Below are 21,562 nucleotides of genomic sequence, written 5' to 3'. Positions count from 1 at the left end.
TCTGCTTATTTGTGGGAGTAAACTACAAGGAGGAATCTTAGGTTAAGTTCTTAATTTTGTGGAAGAAAATTAATGCATTTAGAGTTTGAATGCATTTTGTACTTCAGATATTTATAGGATAATAAAAATCCCAAATGTTTAAAATCCTCCCACCACCAATATATAAAGATTTCCTTTTATACTGGTCTCCCCAAACCTGAAGCCCCATCCAAAATCTCCTTAGCTCTAAAGGGAACATGCTGCAATAATTCATTAAGCAATCCTAGCTGCTGTGTTTCAGACTCTCAGGTTTGCCCAAGGGCTGAAGGTCTCAGAGTCTCAGTGCAATCACCCAGATTCCAAAGGGAAAAACAAGAAAACAAGAGGCAATGTAGGTAAGGATAGGTCAGTCACGCACAAAACAATACAAAATAAAACAGCAACCTGAGACACACACAGCAAAAGTGAAGAGGGAGACAAGCCAAGAAATCAGAACTGGGGCTTGTCCAAGAAGTTGATCAGCCAGCTACAAGGGCTGGTATTAAAAGGTCAACCCTGCAATTTTCTGGGGCAGAAGATGCAGCTATTCATTTAATCATATATTCATTGAGCACCAGGAACAGTAATAGGCCCTCGGGATAAAATGGTGAGCAGGACAGATGCAGTCCTTATCTCCACACAGCTTGCAGAGCAGAAAATATGTTCTGAGCACCCACTGTGAATAAGGCACTGTGCTGGACACTGAGCAGGCAGCCTTTGTCTAGAGTACAGCAGTTCAGCAGCTTCATCTAAGTCAAAATAAACAGAGGCTTCAAGCGGCTGTCCTTTTCAGAGGCTTGATTTCATACAATGTAGATATGATGGCATCTAGGATTGCCAGATAAAATACAAGACCAGTTAAATTTGAATTTCAGATAAACAGTGAACAATTGTTTAGTATAAGTTTGGTCCAGGTTTCAGATAAACAGCAAATTTTTTTACTATGATATGTTGCATGCAATATTTCAGATATATTTATGCTAAACAATTATTTGTTGTTTATCTGAAATTCAAATTTAACTTGGAGGCTTAAATTTTTGTTTGCTAAATCTGGCAGGCCTAACGACATCATACTTTTCTATTAACACTTTCTGGCTCTTTTCTTTTCTTTTCTTTTTGAGGAAGATTGGCCCAGAGCTAACAGCTGTTGCCAATCTTCTTCTCTTTGCTTGAGGAAGATTGTTCCTGAGCTAAAATCTGTGCCAATCTTCCTGTATTTTATGTGGGATGCTGCCACAGCGTGGCTTGATGAGCAGTGCTAGGTCCACACCCAGGATCCGAACCTGCAAACTCCAGGCTGCCGAAGCGGAGTGCGCCAACTTAACCACTACACCTCTGGGCCGGCCCCTCTGGCTCTCTTTTCATAATGTGCATAGAGATCTACCTTCTCTTCAAAAGTAAGCACAACTCTTATGTATTTCATACTTTAACTTGTTTTTATTAGTTTGATATGTCTTTTAAGTCCCTCTTTTTTCAGCTATATTGAGGTATTGTTGATGGACAGTAAAAGACATATATTAAAGTGTGCAGTTTATACAGGTATGTGGTGTATATACCTGTGAAAACACCACTGTAATCAGGATAATAAATATATCCATAATCTCCAAAGTTTTCACTTGCTTCTTTGTAATCCCTTCCCCCCAACCACTGCTTGAGCAACCACTGATATTTCTGTCAATATAGATTAATTTGCATTCTCTAGAATTTTATATAAATGGACTCATAAAATATATACTCTTTTTTTATCTGGATTATATATTACCTAGCATAATTGTTTCCAATCTGTATGCCTTGTATTCTTTTTCTTGCCTTATTGCACTGACTGAGGACTCCAGTACCATGTTTAATAGGAGCAGTGAAAGTAGACATCTTTGCCTTGTTCTCAACCCCAGGGGGAAAGCATTCAGTCTTTCACCATTAAGTATGATAATCAGATTTTTTTGTACATGCCTTTTATCAGATTGAGGAAGTCCCCTTCTATTCATGGTTCGATAAGAATTCTAATCCTGAGTGAATGTTGAATTTTATCTAATGCTTTTTCTGCATCTATTGAGATGACCAAATGGATTTCTTTTTAAATTTATTAATATGGTGAACTACATTGACTGGTTTTCAAATGTTGAACCATCTTTGCGTTTCTGGGATGAACCTACTTGGTTATGGTGTATTATCCTTTTGATTTGTTGTTGGATTTAAGTTGCTAATATTTTGTCAAGGATTTTGTTTCTCTTTTCATGAGTGATATTGGTGTGTAATTTCCTTTCTTGCAATGTCTTTGTCTAATTTTAGTTAACAGTTCTTTTGTGTTTCAGAAGAGGATTTTTAGAATTCATATGTTGATGTAATTTGTATTATTACTAGTATAATAAGGGAGTTAGGCACAATTTGTATTATATGTAGCTATAATATATATTAGTTAGGTATAACTATTAGTTGTTATACCTAACTCCCTTAAGCTACTTGTACCCACAGTACAGTTTTTCTTCTCTTTTCTGCTCAATTCTTCTCATTCTACCCCCTTTGTCACTGTTTTCTGCTGCAGTAGCTTTTTCTTTGCCGCTTTGCTGTAGCTTCCTGTTTCTCTTTTGTGTTGCCCTTCTCCTTTGTTCTAAGCTTTTGCTGTTCTGGTCTTTGCCTTTTTATTTCAGGATATATGCATTCATTTATTCAATCAGAGTTTGAGTTCCTACTCTGCAAGACACTGTGCTCCAGCGCAGTGATACAGCCGAGAACAGGACAGGCAGGGTTGCAGGCATAGCTGGAGGCATTACTGGTCTCCAGCTCCCTGACCACTGGTTTTCTCTGACTAAGGAATCTGCTCTGGGTAGATAGGGGAACTTGAAGGGGAATTTTTTCTGGACTCATGGGTGGGCCTCTAGCTCACTCGTAAATGTTAGCCTTGTCTTCTCTGGGCAGGGTAGGTGTCCTGAAAACCAAGGGTTCTAGGTCAAGTCACTGAATGACTAATTGTGGAATTTTCTAAAGCTACACAAATTTACATAAATCACACAATTTCCCCCTATGTACAAAAAGATTGTTTCTTTTTAAAAAGATATCCTGGATTTCCTATGTGATTGGTAGTCTAGGAAGGCTCTGGAGAGCTGGAGTTCTAGGGCCTTGTGGCCTCGTAGGCATTCTCCCTTCCCCCCCTGCTTCTCTCCTTGGCCTCCCGGCTCCGGGATAAAGAGGCCAGGCTGGACTGTGGACTCACTCTCCTCCCTCTCTTTCCCTCAGTAGAAGATCCCTTCTCTTGGCCTAGCTTTATCCAGGTAGAGTTGCAGGGAACTGGGAAGGGACAAAGTGAACTTTCCTCAAATGTGGTAAGGGTTTGCTCAGTCCAGAAATAAGATTTTTGAAATTTTCATTGTAACTTTCTAAATTCTGAGTTTGTATGCATTGCCTATGGCTGGCAATGAGCTTTCCTATATCAGTGAATAAATGAACGAATACTAAATGCTTAAAGGAGATGGAAATGTTGCTGTAAAGACAAAATAGAAACCAATCAATTAAAACTTGACAAAATTCTTCAAAAGCTTTTAGAATCACCCCATCTGATACTGCTATAAGCTTTATTCAAAGAAATAAGAGAAAAGAAAAGAAAAAGAATTTGGTAAATAAGTAAATTTGGTAAAATCAGTGAATTGGTCATTTGGCAAAATTGGCTAAAGACTTCTAAAAATGCTAAACTGTGTGAAAAAAATTAATTAATTACAAATACGTTCAAAATTAATCATTATAAGCTAAGAATTTCCTATGTGAAACACTAAAATTTTAGCTCTATTGATCAGGATACAGTCATAAGAAAAACAAAACCATACTAAGATCCATGTCTATTTTTTAAAACTTGTCTTTTTTTTATAGGATTTTTTAAATCCTTGCCTATTTTCAAATCTAGAGAAGTTGCAAAAACAGCGCAATAAATACTCATATACACTTCATCAAGATTCACCAATTATTAAAGTTTGGCCACATTGGCTTTCTCTCTATATAGATAGCTAGCTATAATTGTTATTATTTTTTGTTGTTGGACAATCTGAGAATAAGTTGCAGACGTCACGACTCCACAGAATATATCTCTAAGGATATCCTTTACATAACCATGCTAAAATGATCAAATTTAGGAAATTTAGCATTGATGCATTTCAATTATATAAACAGCAGCACTGTTTACAATATCAAAAACCTGGAAACAACCCAAATGCCAATCAATGAACGACAACATCAATAAACTGGTGTACAGTTCATATTCAAATGTTGCAAATTAATCCAATGAAGTCCTTTACAGCAATTTTGATTTTCCAATCTAGGATCCAACCCAGGTTCACATGTTGCATCTTTGTCCTGCCTCTTTCGTCTCCTCTAATCTGAAAAAATTTGTCAGCCTTTCTTAGTCTTTTATGATATTTACACTTTTGAAGGTTGAAGGCAGTTGTTGCCTAGATTCTCCTTCAGTTTGGTTTTGTCTTACTGTTACCCTGTGATTAGATTCAGGTTATTCACTTTTTTTTTGAGGAAGATTAGCCCTCAGCTAACTACTGCCATGCCTCCTCTTTTTGCTGAGGAAGCCTGGCCCTGAGCTAACATCCGTGCCCATCTTCCTCTACTTTATATTGTGGGATGCCTACCACAGCATGGTGTGCCAAGTGGTGCCATGTCCGCACTCGGGATCCGAACCAGCAAACCCCGGGCCGCCGAGAAGCAGAACGTGTGAACTTAACTGCTGCGCCACTGGACCGGCCCCAGGTTATTCCCTTTGGTCAGGAATACTGCGTAAGTGATTTCGTGTTCCTCTCAGTGCCTGGCATCACGAGGCACATGATGTCATTTTGTTTTATTATTGGTGATCTTAACTTTGATCACCTGGTTAAGGTGATACCCACCAGATTTCCCCACTGTAAAAGTACCCTTTTTCCCATTTATAGTGAATAAGTAATCTGTGGGGAGATATTTTGAAACTGTATAAATATCCTGTTTCAGAATAAATTTCACTAACGGCTTTAGCATCCATTGGTGATTCTTGCCTGAATCAATTATTACTATGGTGGTTACAAAATAGTGATTTTCTAACTCTACACTTATCAGTTGACATTCTAGTGTGAAAAAGAGCTTTCCCTTCCCCCCTTTCTTCCTTCCTTTTTCTATTTATTTATTTCTTTGCACATATATATTTTTATATATACATATAAACTTTCCATAGATATTCAGGGACTCATTTTGTGTTACAAATTCTATTCCAGGGGCCGGCCTGGTGGCATAGTGGTTAAGTTCGTGTGTTCTGCTTTGGTGGCCCAGGGTTGGCAGGTTCAGATCCCAGGCACGGACCTAGCACAGCTTGTCAAGCCAGGCTGTGGCGTCATCCCACATAAAGCAGAGGAAGATTGGCACAGACGTTAGCTAAGAGACAATTTTCCTTAAGCAAAAAGAGGAAGATTGGCAACTGATGTTAGTTCAGGGCCAATCTTCCTCAAAAAAAAAAAAATCTAGTCTGAAAAGCAAACGGATGAAGAGTCTAAGGACTGTGCTTACCTTTGAGAAGAATATAGTTATTTATACATTTCATGAATTAACTCATTTTGATGCTCAAATTGTTTTTGACTTGGCCAATGGGAGACATCACTTAGCTTTTAAAATGTGAATATTTTTTAAATGCTAAGAATAATTTTAGTAAATGTAATAAAAAAGAACATATTCATAACTATATTGATATTTGTTGAATATATTTGAGGAAATTATTTCTTAAAACCAAGTTTTTGACAAATAGGTAAATGTAATGAATTTTAAAAATCTGCTATTTGAATAACTGATTCTTGAGTGAAATTGGCTTTCTGCCAGTGGTATGCTAGGACCTACTACTTTTTGTATAAAAGCAGCATCCTAGTGATCTTGAAAACAAATTGGTAAAGATCAAATAAATTTCTTCAGGTTTTTTTTTTTAAGGTTTTTTTTAATTCTTTTTTCTTTTTCTCCCCAAAGCCCCCTGGTACATAGTTCTATATTCTTCGTTGTGGGTCCTTCTAGTTGTGGCATGTGGGACGCTGCCTCAGCGTGGTTTGATGAGCAGTGCCATGTCCGCGCCCAGGATTCGAACCAACAAAACACTGGGCCGCCTGCAGCAGAGCACGCGAACTTAACCGCTCGGCCACGGGGCCAGCCCCATTTCTTCAGGTTTTTTGACTTTCAAAATATTAATTAATTAATTCAGCAAGTAGTTACTAAGTAAGGCCATTACATTAAACGACACTTTTGAACTTTGATGCTTATTTTTGCATATTTGACAATTTTTTGCATTTGGACCCCAGATGCACAAAACTGGATTAATCATAATCCTTGTTTCATGACATACTCTCATCATTTTCCGTACATGGCCCATTTTCATTTGTTTAATTATTTTAAATAACTGATTATAGCTTGTTATGACTTCATAACTATTAGTTATTTTAAAAGCTATGGACCTACAAACCCACCACTCAAAACAAAATCTAGAACAGACAATAACCCTATGACCTAGAAATTCCACTTCTAGGTATGTACTCAAAAGAAACCCTTGCTTATCTACAAGAGGAGACATGTACAAGAATGTTCAAAGCGGCACTGTTTACAATAGCAAGAATCTGGAGACAATCCAAATATCAATCAATGAAAGACAGCATGAATAAACTGGTGTATTCACACAATGGACTATAATATAGCAGTCAAAATCAATGAACTATAGTGACACACAACAATATGAATAAATCTATCAATGTAATATTAAGCAAAAAAAGTAAAGCCCCAAAGAAAAAATACAGCTTAATACCCTTTTTATAAAGTTAAAACACAAAAATTTTAAAAATAATATTTTTTTAGGAATGTAGTCAGATACAAAGAAACTATATCAAAAGGGAAGCAGTGGAATCATAAACAAGGGATTCAGTATATGGCTACCTGGGGTGAGGGGAGAGAAAACATGGCTAGTGTAGGTTATTGCCATGTTTATTAACTGACTACTTTAAAGAAAATATGTGTAAACCCAGACTTGGGCATATGAGGAAAATCCTATTTTCTAGAACTTTTATTACAATTTTAGTTCTAGAATTTCCTGATAAAGCTGACTTTCATGTAAATGTATGTTAAGATCATGTGGGATTAATTTGGGATTATACTGTATGCCAACAAATAAAGTTCATACATTTGTAGAAACAGAAGGCAGTGAAATCCTAGTAACTAACACTGCTCCTTTCTTAAAAAGTATAACCCTTTAGCAGGAAAATATGAGAAAGTTTGAACAAAGAGTAAGTATTTTTTATATACATGGAAGTTTGAAATCTTAATTTGCAATAAAAGGCTCTTTCATTTCTCTTTTAATTCACAGACAAAAAAGTTTTCTCAAGTTTGAAAATTCCTGAAAGTCATATCATTTTTAAAAGAGCAACTAGTTTTTTATGGAATTAACCTTGATCCCTTGCTCACAGAGTTGTGCTGATTCCATTGCCTTACCACTGCTCTAATCCAAACCTCCTTGCTCCCTACAGCCACCACCCTAGTTTAGTCCTGGGCTTGCAAACTAGCAACCCAAAGGCCACATTCAGCCTACAGACAAACTTTTTTGGCCTGCATGATGTTTACAAATGTTTAATTTGTTGCCAATATTTAAAAATTTGGAAAGTGTACTTAAAAATGCAGATCCTAGCTTCTTTATAAAAATGAGAGAACCTGGCAGCTCTAGGCCCATATGCCCATTTGGCAACATTCAATTATAGTGAAGGTGAGACTTTCCTTCTTGGATGAGGCATGTGGTTTCCAGTTCAGAGAGTTTCTGCCATTCTCCTACAAACTGGCTCACTTCATCACTGGCATTACCATCTTGGCCCCTTTAGGGACTTTCAATCTCCTCTCATATCTATTCTTCTGCCCTTATCTCCAACATAGGACATACCACATTCGCTCTCCACATTGTCCAAAGTAGCTTTCTAAGCAGGTTTGATCAAATCACTCCTTGATTTGCATATGCTTGCTTTGCTCCTAAATGTTTTCTGGATACCACTCAAACTCCTTAGAATGGCACTTCATGATCCGGCCTGCCTGTTCACCCACATCATTCTGTTCCCCACCTCTTCCCAGCTCTGATTACTACTTGGAACCAGCAGTTCCCAAACCAGCGTGCGTCCTCATACCTGTGCTGCTCTCTCCACCTCCTCTTCCCTTCTTCTCCTGGCTACCTCATACTCATCCTTGAAAACTCTGTCCTGATATCAATCCTCCAGAAAACCTGCCCCCAAAGCCTTTCCTTCCTGCTTTTTCTTTGTGATGCCAAAGCAACATGTGGCCTTCAGTTTCTAAGCTCTTCGTTGAAATGCTTGAGATCCCCAAACACCACCAACAGGTGCTAAATCAGGGCAGGCAGAAGTGGGGTTAACCGCCCTTGGATTCAGCCCAGCGTCGTCTCCTAGTTTGATCTCTGACCGAGTCCGGTCCCAAGAGTGAAGTGTGACAGGAGTGTGTAAGTGTCCACAGTGGTACCGGATCTTGAGACTATCGTTGGCGGGCATTTCAGATCCGGGTTCCTATCCCACAGCACGCCCGCAAGCACTCGCCAACCGTCTGCTATCGGCCGCAAGCGCGGCCTCACCTTGGATAGGGTGGTGCATGCCGGGAGTGGCCGGGTCTTCGAGGTGCCTGCTGGGAGTTGAAGTTCTAGGAGCCGGAAGTGGGGGTGGCAGGGTTGGAAACCGCGGCTGAGGCAGCAGTGACCGCCGCTGCCTCAGCCCGGGTGCGGTGGCTCACCCTGAGCCCACACGCCGTGGGTGCCTCCTCCGTTCCCGGGGGGAAGTCCGGGAGCGCTGAGGGGCGACACGGCAGGGACGCCTCTCTTCAGAGAGGAGGCGACGTCGCAGCCCCGGATGCGGCCAGAGGGCGCGGGAATGGAGCTTGGCGGCTGCGAGGACCGCCTCCCTGAGGACAGCAGGTGGGCTGGGAAGGGGCCGGGGGTCGGGGGCAGCTGGATGCGCCGAAGCACCAGGAGCGTGGGCTGGGCTCGGAGAGCATGGGGAGAAGTGCTGGGAGCGACAGACAGGAGGGCGACTGCTGTGGGCGACTTGTTTTGGAAGAAATTCTGAAAAGAGGGACGGGCAGGGCGTGGATAGGACGGACGAGGGAAGGGGTTTGGTGAGGGAGGGTGGATGGGATATGTTGAGGGCAGGAGAAGCAGAAGTGGGTGAAGCTCAGCTCCAAGACTGCTGGAGAGGACGTGGCTGTTGGAGGTGCTGTAGTGAGGTTTTATAGGCCGGAGTCTGTAGATAGGAGTAGGGCACAAGGTTGATGCCCTGAGTGAAACTTGCGGTGACAGCAGTCGGGCCAATATTGAGAAGGCTGATGTTGTAAGAATTTCTGAGAGCAAAGGGTAGGCATTGTGGGTGGCCTAGAAGGAAGCTTAGGCAGGGATGAGCGTGAAGCAGAAGGCGACAGGGAGAGCCTGTGCATGAAAGTGGACGATTGTAATGGCAGTGGTGTGGGGGAGGGGGCTTGCTAATGAGACTAGAATTTGTGTGCCTTTTGTTAATGCTGGGTCCTTGTCAGAGAGTGGCAGGACCTCTCTGTCGTTTCCTTTTTATCTTCAAACCCGTCACTCCTTCCCCACAATGTATAAGCAATTTCACATCTATTTATATGGAACTATTGTCATGGAGTTCATACCTTCTAGAAATTCGAAGATTTAAGATTTTAAAAACTACTTTGACTAAATGGTGACTTGGATTCTGTAGAGGTATTTCCTGTGTTTAGAGTTTGCTTCATTAATAACTCTGGTCTTAACCTCTTAAAAATCTGGAATGGTGACAGGATAGAGCAGAAATGTGACTTAAGGGAGTCTTGCTTGACTTTTAAAAACGTTGAGATGTAGTGATGGTCTCAGAAGCAGCTGAGGTCCCGAGACTGGTGGTAGAATATTTACCTCTAAGAAAATACCAACAGGGAAAAATTAATGAGATGTTGTGCCTGGTTGAAGACCTGGCTGTTTTTAAGGGTGACTCCTCTTTTATGTACGCAGCCCTTGGCCTGCTGTGTAAAACTTGGACTGACAGGATTTGGGTTCCTGCCTGAGATCTATGAATGGTGTGTTCAGTGAAACTGAACATCTTACTTCCCTTTTGTGTGTTTCGGTTTCTGCTTATGTATGTTTGGCTATTTATTCTTCCTCCAGATGTCTGTGAATGCTTCATGTAAAAGTTCCCATATAAATTCTAAATAAGTTTTAGAATTATTTTTATTTTTCTCTACCAGTTCATGTGGGAGAGGCCACACTGGAAATTCAAGTTCAAACTTCCTCCCCAACTAGCTGGGTTAGTTGTTTGTTTAATGTTTTTAACAAACACCTATTTACCACATGCCAGGCACTGTTTAAGAGCCTTACAAGTATTAATTTATTTAATCCTCATAACAACTGTATGAGATGGATACTATCATTATCACCATTTAACAGATGAAGAAGCTGAGACATGGACGTAGTAAATACCCTGCCGAGGTCCTACAGTGAATCCTGGTGGAATTGGGATTCAAACCTAGGCAATCTGGCTCCAGAGTCTGCACTTTTAATACTTATACTATGCTGCCTCTCACTATGCTAATATATTGGGACAAAGAAATGTATAAGATAGCGAATTTTATAGCATTCTTTGCCTGTCATTCAGGCCAGTAGGACAGCTCTTTTGGAGGTATCTTTTTCTCTTACTCTTTCTATGGAACTCTAGTCAAAACTTAATTTCAGCTGTGGGATTATCCCCACGAAGTCACTCATATTGTTGCTATAGCCTGTTCTCTGTCAATGGCTGGTTAACTCCAAATGTGTTGTTTAATAGGTTTCATAGCATTGATGGCCTCCTTAGCTCCAAAGAGACATCTGGTGTGTACATGCCTTGTGCCTAGGAATTGGGGCATTGTGGCTGGGTCACTGCAAATCTGATCTTTCTATGGCCAATAAAACACCCAATTCAGAAAAAATCTTCTTGATGAGATGACATCATTTTTATATATAAAGCATAAAACTTTTCAATATATTTTCTGAAAGTAGTTGATGTAGTGAAATGTGCATAAACTTTGTAACCAGATGGACCTGCATTTGAATCCTAGCTTTACTGCTTAACTTGGCTCCTGCTGTCTGAGTGGGGAGAGTAATGCCTTCCTGACTGGTAAGTTGTGAGGATTCAATAAGAATGTTCATGAAGGTCCTCACAGAGTGCCTGGTATGTACTAAGTGCAAAAAATGTCTGCTTGCATCCGCTCCCCAGTTTTCTTGAAATAAGGTGGATGTGTGCTCTTCCAGTTGCTGTTTTCCTTTTTTTTAAAGATTGGCACCTGAGCTAGCATCTGTCGCCAATCTTTTTTTTTTTTTTTCCTTTTTCTTCTCCCCAAAGCCTCCCAGTACATGGTTGTATATTCTAGTTGTAGGTCCTTCTGGCTCTGCTATGTGGGACGCCACCTTAGCATGGCTTGATGAGTGGTGCTAGGTCTGCGCCCAGCATCTGAACTGGGGAAACCCTGGGCCACCCAAGCGGAGCGTGCAAACTTAACCACTCGGCCATGGGGCCGGCCCCTCACTTGCTGTTTTCAATGCTATAGTTTGTTCTTCCTCTTTCCATGGCTCCTCTATCTGAGGTCAGCACACTGGGGAGTGGGGTATTGGCCTAGCTTTGACTTCATTCTTGAAGTGTAGTTATGTCATAGGTTCCCGAATTGCTTTCCATCTAGCTAGTTATCACTCTAGCAAAATACTGTAGTGCTTAGGGGTGATACTTCAGTTTCCCCAGGGTTTCCTAAATGCCAGTTGTTGGGAGGTGGTCTGGTGAAACTACTAAAGGAATGGTTCTTCTAGCACTGCTCTGTCACCCTAGATTGCTGTGCAGTCTACTTCTGAGCTTGGAACCCAGCTACATGCACAGTTTTCCTGGTACTGTGATCCAGATAGAGTCAAAATTCAAGTATCAAGATACCTTTTAGTGTCCCCAAAGTAAGCTCATTCCATTGACCAAAACCTTTTCCTCCTCTCTTCTCTCTCTCAGTTAATAGTGTTTTCCACTCAGTCAACGGAGCCAGAAGCCTCAGAGTGGAATTTGATACTTCCCTCTTCATTTCCCATCCAAGCAGTCACCAGATCCCATGAATTCTGTTCCTGATTTTTCTCTTGAAGCTTTATTTTCTTCCTCCATTTCCAAATATGTCAGTTTATAGTACTTAAAAAATCCAGAGAGTAGTATTGCTTCAGGCATGGTCAAATATAGATGCTTAAACAAGGATTTGTCCCTGTCTGTGGGCTTTTTTTCTCAATATGTCGGCTTCATTCTCAAGCAGGGTTTTCTACAGGATACCCTTAGCAACTTCAAGTTTAGAGATCAAGCAAAAAAAAAAAAAAGAAAAGAATGCAATCCCAATAGAGACAGCAAAAGTGAAAATTCTGGGGCTGACTCTTTTTGGACTGAGTTAAGTTATGTTCCTGTTCTTATAATCAGAGTATGGAATACACTGCTCAGTCAGGCCTAAGTTTTGTGACCAACCCTGGATCCTGATGTAAAGCCATACTTTCTTGGAACTTCATGGACCAGAGTAAGTGGCAGAGGGGTGATTACCCTGTGAAAAATCAGGATTCTGTTACCAAAGAAAGAGACATGGACTCTGGGCACATATAGACTATATATTCACTGAAGGCCCTCATCATCTCCCATTGTGGATTATCTCAGTAGCCTTCTAACTAATCACCCAATCTGGACTCAGTCCCCCAATTCCAGACAGCCTCCACACTGCCACCAGCTTAATTTTTCAGAAGCAAAGTTGCTATCATATTTTGCTCAGAAATGTTCAGTTTCTCACTGAAAATAGGAAACAGTGAAAATTCCTTCCCTGGTGTTTAATCTGTACTTTAGTCCCTATGAAGTTCCCAGTTAAAAACCATGGCATTCACTCACTCTCTCATCTCCTTCCTTGCTATTCTCGTTCTTGCTCCTCTGCATTTCCTGTAATACCTCCCCCTTTTCCTGGAGAGTTCTTAGTCATCCTTTAAATAGTGCTCCTTTAGAAGGCATCCTGACCTGTCCTTTTCCATCTCTGTTACAGCACTTCTCACTTCATAGCATAGTTATGTAAGTGCCCATTTCCCCATTGCATTCTGAGTACCCTGAGAGCTGGAGACTCTTCCTCTTTAACCACCATAAGTCCAGTGCCTCGCACAGTGCCTGACATGTAATTGGTGTTCAGTGAGTATTTGTTTGTTCAAGGAATCAAAACTTTAACATGCCTCTTATAGTTGAGCAGGTGCCACTGCTACTGTTACCTTTGGAAGGGCCTCTTTTCCCCTTCTCTCTATTCATTTTCACTTTTTTATGTTTATCTTCATTTTCTGTTTTCTTCCCTTTCTTTCTCTTTTTCCTTTGACCATGCTAGGGGTTGACTGTATAGAACTGATAGCAAAGCAGGAAAATCACATGATTTTTGAGCAATCCATATTGCTAGTCCAGTTATTAGTACCAAAAAACCCCACAGAAACATACTCTTGAAGCTTTTGGGGAAAATGCTATTATTAGAACCCAGGAGGAGGAGGTGTTTCAGCTGCCAGCAGGGACCTTAAGCTGAAGCTTTTCTCAGTATTTACCCTCCCCACAGCTGTTTCTGCTTTTTATAGCTGCTTTATCACTTCTTCCACTAAATGGAATTTTTTTTTGCATGTGTTTTGCTTTGTTATCTTTCTTCTATAAGTTTCACCAACTTACTTGGGTAGTTATAGACCAGCTCTGTCCAACGTGATAGCCACTAACTACATGTGGTTATTTAAGTTTAAATTAATTAAAATTAAATTAATTTTTTAAAAGATTTTATTTTTCCTTTTTCTCCCCAAGGTCCCCCAGTACATAGGTGTGTATTTTTATTTGTATTTATTTATTTATTTTTGAGGAAGATTAGCCCTGAGCTAACTACTGCCAGTCCTCCTCTTTTTACTGAGGAAGGCTGGTCCTGAGCTAACATCCATGCCCATCTTCCTCTGCTTTATACGTGGGACGCCTACTACAGCATGGCTTTTGCCAAGCGGTGCCATGTCCGCACCCAGGATCCGAACCGGCGAACCCTGGGCCGCCAAGAAGCAGAACCTGTGAGCTTAACTGCTGTGCCACCAGGCCCGCCCCCATAGGTGTGTATTTTTAGTTGTGGATCCTTCTAGTTGTGGCATGTGGGGTGCGGCCTCAGCATGGCCTGATGAGTGGTGCCATGTTGGCGCCCAGGATTCAAACTGGCGAAGCCCTGGGTCACTGAAGTGGAGCGCCCGAACTTAACCACTCAGCCATGGGCCGGCTCCTCTAGTCACTTTTTTACTTTGGGTTTTCATGATCTGAATGTTAATCTCTCATTACCATTGTTTTTTCCTTTCTGTTTTTCTTTTTGCTTTATGTTTTCTACAGTTTTTGTTTTGTTGTGTGTTTTTATGTATTTTGAGGCCATGTTATTAGATACATAAAAATTAATGTGAACTATATGTTCATTATGCCATCTTTGTCCTTTTTAATGATTCTTGCCTTGAATACAACTTGGATATTAATATCATAATTTCCTCCTGCCCTTTTGCTTGATTGGCTGTTTTGTTTTAAATAGTTGAGTTTATTCCATTGACATTTATTTTTATCTCATATCTGTTTGGTCTTAATTCTGTCATCTTTTAAAAATGATTTTTATGATGTTCTCTTGCTATTTCCTTCCCTCAGCAATTTTTAAGATGATCTAGTTTTAGTTCTAATGATAGTTATTACCTGTTACTTTAAAATAGTATCCTTAGGGGCCAGCCCGGTGGTGCAGGGGTTAAGTTTGCACGTTCCTCTTTGACGGCCCGGGGTTCGCTGTTTCGGATCGCAGGTGCGGACATGGCACTGCTTGTCAAGCCATGCTGCGGTACGCGTCCCACATAGAAAGTAGAGGAAGATGGGCATGGATGTTAGCTCAGGACCAGTCTTCCTCAGCAAAAAAAGGAGGATTGGCAGCAGATGTTAGCTCAGGGCTAATCTTCCTCAAAAATAAGAAAAATAAAAAATAAATAAAATAGTATCCTTAAAACTGAGGTGACTGACACTGTCTTTCCTCCTGAGCATTTGCTGTTGATGTGATGGTATGTGTTTCCTTTACCTTGCTTGTAAAGTACTCTGCTACCCAGACAACATAAGGTGTGACTGTAAGATAATGAGATTAGCTTTCTTATATGACTCTTGAAATAAACCTTATTTTTTTACAGTAAAACCTTATATGTTTCTTCCATTCTATCAAGTAAGCAGATTTGAGTCTCTTTTCTATACTAGGTACATCTAATACTGAGGAAGTTTTCCCAGCTTTCCTACTTTAGTGAGAACACCATGAACATAAACAGGGCCTTGAAATCTCACTAAGAGGAGATTTGACCCTAGTTTAAATGCAGTTGAAGATATTTTTTGGATGTGAGGCGCTGTGACCAGTCTTAATTACACTGCAGACTATCCAATCTCAGATAGTTTTTGGCAGAATTTTCTCTGAAGCCGAAAGGGTAAAAAGGCTTTATTCTAGGTACCCCTTCTGATTTAGTTGGATTTCTTAGATTTATGCAATGGAAGTTCAAAGGGGCAAAAGGAAAGAGGAAAAGGAAGGAATATTATTATCTGCTCTATGATGGTGCTTTCTGTAGATTATCGATTACATTCCACACTATGAAGCGGTTGTTGTCATCTCCATGTTGTAATGAGGGAACTGAAGCTTAAAGAGTTTAAATGGCTTGCCCAAGGATGCACAGCTAGTTTGTGGAGAGCTCAGATTCGAATTCAGGTTGGTATGACTGAGAAGCTTGTTGTCTTTCCACTGCATGACATTTTCTCCCGGCTTCTTATTAAAATACAAAGTAAATAGGAAAGACATGGTCTTTGTCCTTAAGGAAACAGACCATATACTATGAAACAACAGGTTTTTTGTGGGTTTTTTTTGAGGATTATTAGGAGGAATGGTATATTGACAGCATATGTTATGGAGTTTCTAACAAAAGAGTTATAGTGGGTCACACTATTGAGAATTTGGGAGAAGGTTGAACTAGAGCTGAACCTGAATTCCTGAATGGGACAAGAGGAGCAGCATTTCAAGTAGAAAGGTCTGTATGAATAAAGTCATGGAAGTAGGCATGAGACTGGCATGTTCGTAATTAAGTGTGGTAGAGAGAGAGACTGAAAGACTGTCTTTTTCAATTTGAGAGACTCCTCAAATTGAGGAGTACTGAGTAGGAAAGTTGGTATTTAGCTTGAGGCCACATGATGGAGAACTTTTGCACTTCATACTGAGGAGTTTATATGTCATCAGTGGTTAGGTTTCTGACATAAGGGATTTTCCATACTTTTGTTAAGTCTATTCATTGTTGAAATTCAATAAATTTGATATTATTCAAATTTAGTATGATTGGTGAGGAATTTGTTGAATAAGTATGAAGTTACAAAGCATGCCTACGATTACTACTTTTCTCTCCTAGCAAAGATTCTGCTGTCAGCCAGTAAAGGGGTGGGACTAGCCAATGGTTAGGTTCTCCTAGGTGCCGCAGAAGTGAGAGACTGTGTAATAGAGTCAAGTGTGTTTTTTCTATAAGCATATTTTTCTATAAGCATAAATATTAACTACCTACTCTACAAGTTAAATACTGTATAATTAAAAACAGAAAATATGGAGCCAGATAAGAAGAAAATTAAACACAAATTAAATATAGTAGTCTCTTGCTACCTCAATGTTGCCAATAATTATTTCACTAAATTATGTTTTTCTCTACTTTAAGAAGGAACCCATTACTTCTTTCCAGGAAGTGCTTTCTGGCATTAAAAGTCCCAGGTGCTTGCCTGACCACAGTCTTTCAGCATAAGATGCCCTTGATACTTGGGTATTTAAAAAATCCTTTATGGTACTGTCCAGTTTCTTGTTTGCTAACTTTGTTTGGGTTATTGATCTTTCGTTAATTCCTAGCCTCAAGGAAGGCCTAAACAGTTCCTCTCTTTTCTACATTCCCCTTATATAACCAAAGGTAACCACTAACAACATATCATTGTTTCTCTCAGTATTTTTATGCTGAGATCATAAATATAATTTTACATTTTGCTTTTTATGCTTTAATGTACTGTCATTAACTTTGGAAACTCTTCCTACTAAAAAATTTTAATGGTTTCATGATATTCCATCAAATGGATATCACACACCTCTGCTCACGTTTCAGGGATCAAATCATTACTTGACCTCCAACTCTCATCTCAGGTAGATATCACAATGCGTTGCAGATAAACAGCACACTGTGGAGGGGATATGCCAATAAGTTGAAGCTGTTTCCTTTTACCACTAAAAAGAGCATTCGGGATCAAAGATATGCTGATATATATTTCTTGCACTGAATCTCAGTTTACAATTATGTAGTACTTATTATTTATTTACTATTTACCATATACTTCATTATTTTTAGTGATTAGCTATATGGTGTAACACTTCTAAAAAATAACATTTTCTTGTAACTTTTCTGTTTTAACCTTGAGTGTCATTTCTAATTGTGATGTGGCAAGCTTAGGACTGAGTTGGCATTTAGGAAAACTGTTATTCCTCAGATTTCCTTATTTGAGTTGCTTAAGCAATTCCAGTTCTTCCTTTTTTTTTTTTTTAAATTTTATTTTTCCTTTTTCTCCCCAAAGCCCCCCAGTACATAGTTGTGTATTTTTTTAGTTGTGGGTCCTTCCAGTTGTGGCATGTGGGGTGCTGCCTCAGCGTGGCCTGATGAGCGGTGCCATGTCCGCGCCCAGGATTACGAACCGGCGAAACCCTGGGCCACCCACAGCGGAGCACGTGAACTTAACCACTTGGCCACGGGGCCGGCACCCCAGTTCTTCTTTAAAGGAGGAAAAGAAAATAGGTAAAAGAAAATAGGTAGGACTTCATTCTGAGATTGGCTTGACTGTTGATGAAAACGATTCTGAGAGAGATGGATTATGTTGTCACTTTCCACTCAAGCCTGGTTCTTCCTTGGCATAGGGTGAGATGCTTAGGAAAACTTGCTTTTTAATTTATGGCAGTTAAAGGAGAGCACACTGTGTACTTGCAGAAATGGCTCTTCAAAGAGCTGCTTTGAATCTAATACACTTAAAAGGCCTTGCCTTTACCCAGATGAAGGTTACATGTGAATACAGGGTGATACCATTCAAATAATTGTTACCAAACAGATTTAATCTAGGGAAGACTGACCTTACTTGCTGAAAATGTGGTTAAGTTTGGGAAGGGGTATGTGATTTCTCATGGTGATCTGTTTACCTGCATCTAAGATTTAGGTATGAATGGATTAATTCAGCCACCGTGTATGGGCTTCACTTAAACTTAGTATTTCAACTCTGAAAATGAGAACTATATCATTAGGGTAAAGGATCCTGAAAAGGTAGAGACACTAAATAGACTAGCTATGTAAATCAAAATTTTTAAAAAGTTTACTTTTCTTCTACATGAGCTTATACCAGAAATAGATGGTTTGGAGTATCTTAGAATAAGAGCCACATTCTGTTGTAGCTTTGGTATCTCAGGGGCACTATCTTGTGGGGAAGGAAAGTTCTTTTGCTTTGTCCAGAAGAAGTGGATAGTAGATTTGAATGCTCAGGGTTTCTAGGATTTCAGTGCTTTTTGTATATTTTGGGATGAAAGCCCTAGGATGATAGGGTACTTGATAGCTGCTTTCAGAATTTATCATGATGTTCTTTGGCAGTTAAACTTGTAAGATCAGTACAGAATGAATCAGAACCAAGATAAACAGAATCACTTGCAGAAGCAGATTGGCTCTCAGGCCTCCAAGACTTGCTTATAACCTGTTGGAATGGAAGAACTATGTCAGTCAGAACAGGCCAGGTTAGCCCCAAGGAAGCTGGAGACGGAGAGTCACTGAGGCAAAGGTTGGCAGTTGGTTGGCCTCTGATGTCAGTTTCTCACAGTACAACAATAAATAGCATTTTAATGACCACCTCAGTCCTGTGTACATCTCAGTTATCTTGAGATCTCTCAGGACTGATATGGAAATAGAACAGGGGCTGGCCCCGTGGCCAAGTGGTTAAGTTTGCCTACTCCGCTTCGGCGGCCCAGGGTTTTGGCTATTCGGACCCTGAGTGTGGACATGACACCTCTCATTAGGCCGTGCTGAGGCGGTGTCCCACATACCACAACTAGAAGGACCCACAACTAAAATATACAACTATGTACTGGGGATCTTTGGGGGAGAAAAAGCAGAAAAAAAAAAGGAGACTGGCAACAGTTGTTAGTTCAGGTGCCAATCTTAAAAAAAAAAAAGAGAACAGCAAAATGGTCAACAAGTACATGCAAAGGTGCTCAGCATCACTAATCATCAGTGAAATGCAAATCAAAACCACAATGAGGGGCTGGTCCAGTGGCCTAGGGGTTAAGTTCAGTGCACTATGCTTCAGTGGCCTGGGTTTGGTTCCTGGGTGTTGACTTACACCACTCATCAGTGGCCATGCTCTGGTGGTGACCCACATACAAAATAGAAGACTGGCACAGATGTTAGCTCAGGGTGAATCTTCCTCAAGCAAAAAGAGCAAGATTGGCAACATGTTAGCTCAGGGCGACTCTTGTTCAGCCAGAAAAGAAACCTCTCACAATGAAATACCACCCCACACTTGTTAGAAGGGCTATCATCAAAAAGACAAGAGATAACAAGTGTTGGTGAGGATGTAGAGAAAAGGAAACCCTTGTGTACTGTTGGTGGGAGTGTAAATTGGTACAGCCACTATGGAAAACAGTATGGAGGTTCCTCAAAAAATTAAGAATAGAAATATCATATAATTCAACAGTTGCATTTCTGGGTATATATCTGGAGGAAATGAAATCGCTATCTCAAAGAGATATCTGCACCCCCATGTTCACTGCAGCATTATTTACAATAGCCAATACATGGAAACAACCTAAGTGTCCATTGACAGATGGATAATGAAAATGTTATATATATATAATGGAATGTTACTCAGCTGTAAAAAAAGAAGGATATCCTGCCACTTGTGACAACGTGGATGGACCTTGAGGGTATCATGCTAAGTGAAATAAGTCAGACAGAGAAGACAAACTGTATGATCTCACTTATATGTGGAATCTAAAAAAACCAAACTCATAGAAACAGAGAACAGATCAGTGGTTGCCCTGGGGGGGAGTAGGGGAAATGAGTGAAGGTGGTCAAAAGGTACAAACTTCCAGTAATAAGATAAATAAATTCTGGGGATGTAATGTACAGCATGGTGACTATATTTAACAATACTGTATTGTATATTTGAAAGTTGCTAACAGAGTAGATCTAAAAGTTCTCATCACAGGAAAAGAATTTTTAACTATGTGAGGCGATGAATGTTTACTAAACTTGTGATAATCACTTCATAATATATACATATATCAAATCATTATGTTGTACACCTTAAACTAATATAATGTTATATGTCAATTATATCTCAGTAAAACTGGGGAAAAAAGAAATAGAGCAGAGAGTATGGTGACTCAAAAGTTGAATGGCATAAAGTTAAGGAAGCCTGGTGTCTCCCAGTTGGAATAAATTCTTGGTCTCAAGGGCTTCTGAGCAAATAACCAGAGTGAGATCCATCTGGCTTTTCCTTTATTAGATGACACTCCTATAACCAGACCTAGCTTTTATTCATTTTATTTTACTTGTCTGCCTTTACTGTATTCATCCCCTTTTTAAAAATGGCTCAGAAAATGTACAAAAGAGATTAGTTTTGAGTACTGATAGAATTAGAAAGGATTCCAATTTAGGACCCTCCCACCCCTAGGTATTTAAATGATGTAAAATAGTTATGGTGAAAGTTACCTGAAGAATTTATTACCATTCTCATGACTGTCCTTGAAAAGAGGAAAGAGTGGAATTCTAATAAGAAATGAAAAGTCAAGGTGAAGTGTGCAGTATAACAATTGGGGGCCCAAGAGGAGGCGTTTGACCCCTCATCTCCTCACATTTTCCCTATCCAGTTTGATTCAGGGCATCCAACTTTTTTCATTCAATTGCACCTGGTTTTGAGTGTTGGGTTGGAACCTGTGTTGAGAAAATGCTGGGGCTTTCAGAGGAACCTTGAACATCAGGGCAGCAATTTTCAAACTTTTCCACCAAAGTACTTCTGATGGTCCAAGAGAATAAGCTCATAGTTGACTGAGTTGGGGGCATGTCCCAAAGTGGCTCAGTATAAACTTAAAACATTTTGGTTTCAATTTTAGCTTTAAAAATTGTGGGTGAAAATCATGGGCAGTTTTTATTCTTATTCATAATATTTGTGTACAGGTACTTAGTGCTTGGAAATATAGTGAATAAAAAGTCATTTTTTGACTTTTTTGTTTGGCAAGAGATTTCTGGTTTTGAGCAAATGCCCTTAACTCTTCATATATTGCCTGTGTACTCTTATTGTCCAGAAATGGATCTTGATAGATCACACTCCTAGAAACACAGGGTTATATGCTATTTATGTCAGGATTGAATGAGATAGTAGTTGAAGATCACCTTACAAAGCCTAAT

General features: G+C 39.9%; 1 protein-coding gene across 50 annotated transcripts in view; it reads left to right on the top strand.

The window, feature by feature from the left end:
- Window positions 1-21,562, top strand: part of RUBCN (rubicon autophagy regulator) — a 68,124-nt gene that overhangs the window by 1,394 nt on the left and 45,168 nt on the right. For 8 of the 50 annotated variants that reach the window (XM_070243591.1, XM_070243586.1, XM_070243583.1 and 5 more), the window contains exon 1: window positions 8,679-8,962. The exons of 14 other annotated variants lie outside the window; for them this stretch is intronic. In XM_070243591.1, the coding sequence (XP_070099692.1) occupies window positions 8,898-8,962 (65 nt within the window). In that variant the 5' untranslated portion in view covers window positions 8,679-8,897. Of the gene's footprint in view, window positions 1-8,654; window positions 8,963-15,318; window positions 16,133-17,732; window positions 17,915-21,562 lie in introns of those variants that run through there. 28 more of the 50 variants (XM_070243590.1, XM_070243585.1, XM_070243576.1 and 25 more) reach the window with 13 other exon arrangements.

The sequence above is a fragment of the Equus caballus genome, chromosome 19, assembly GCF_041296265.1.
Source record: "Equus caballus isolate H_3958 breed thoroughbred chromosome 19, TB-T2T, whole genome shotgun sequence".
In the NCBI taxonomy this organism is placed as follows: domain Eukaryota; kingdom Metazoa; phylum Chordata; class Mammalia; order Perissodactyla; family Equidae; genus Equus; species Equus caballus.
This window is presented reverse-complemented; position numbering and strand designations above follow the sequence as displayed.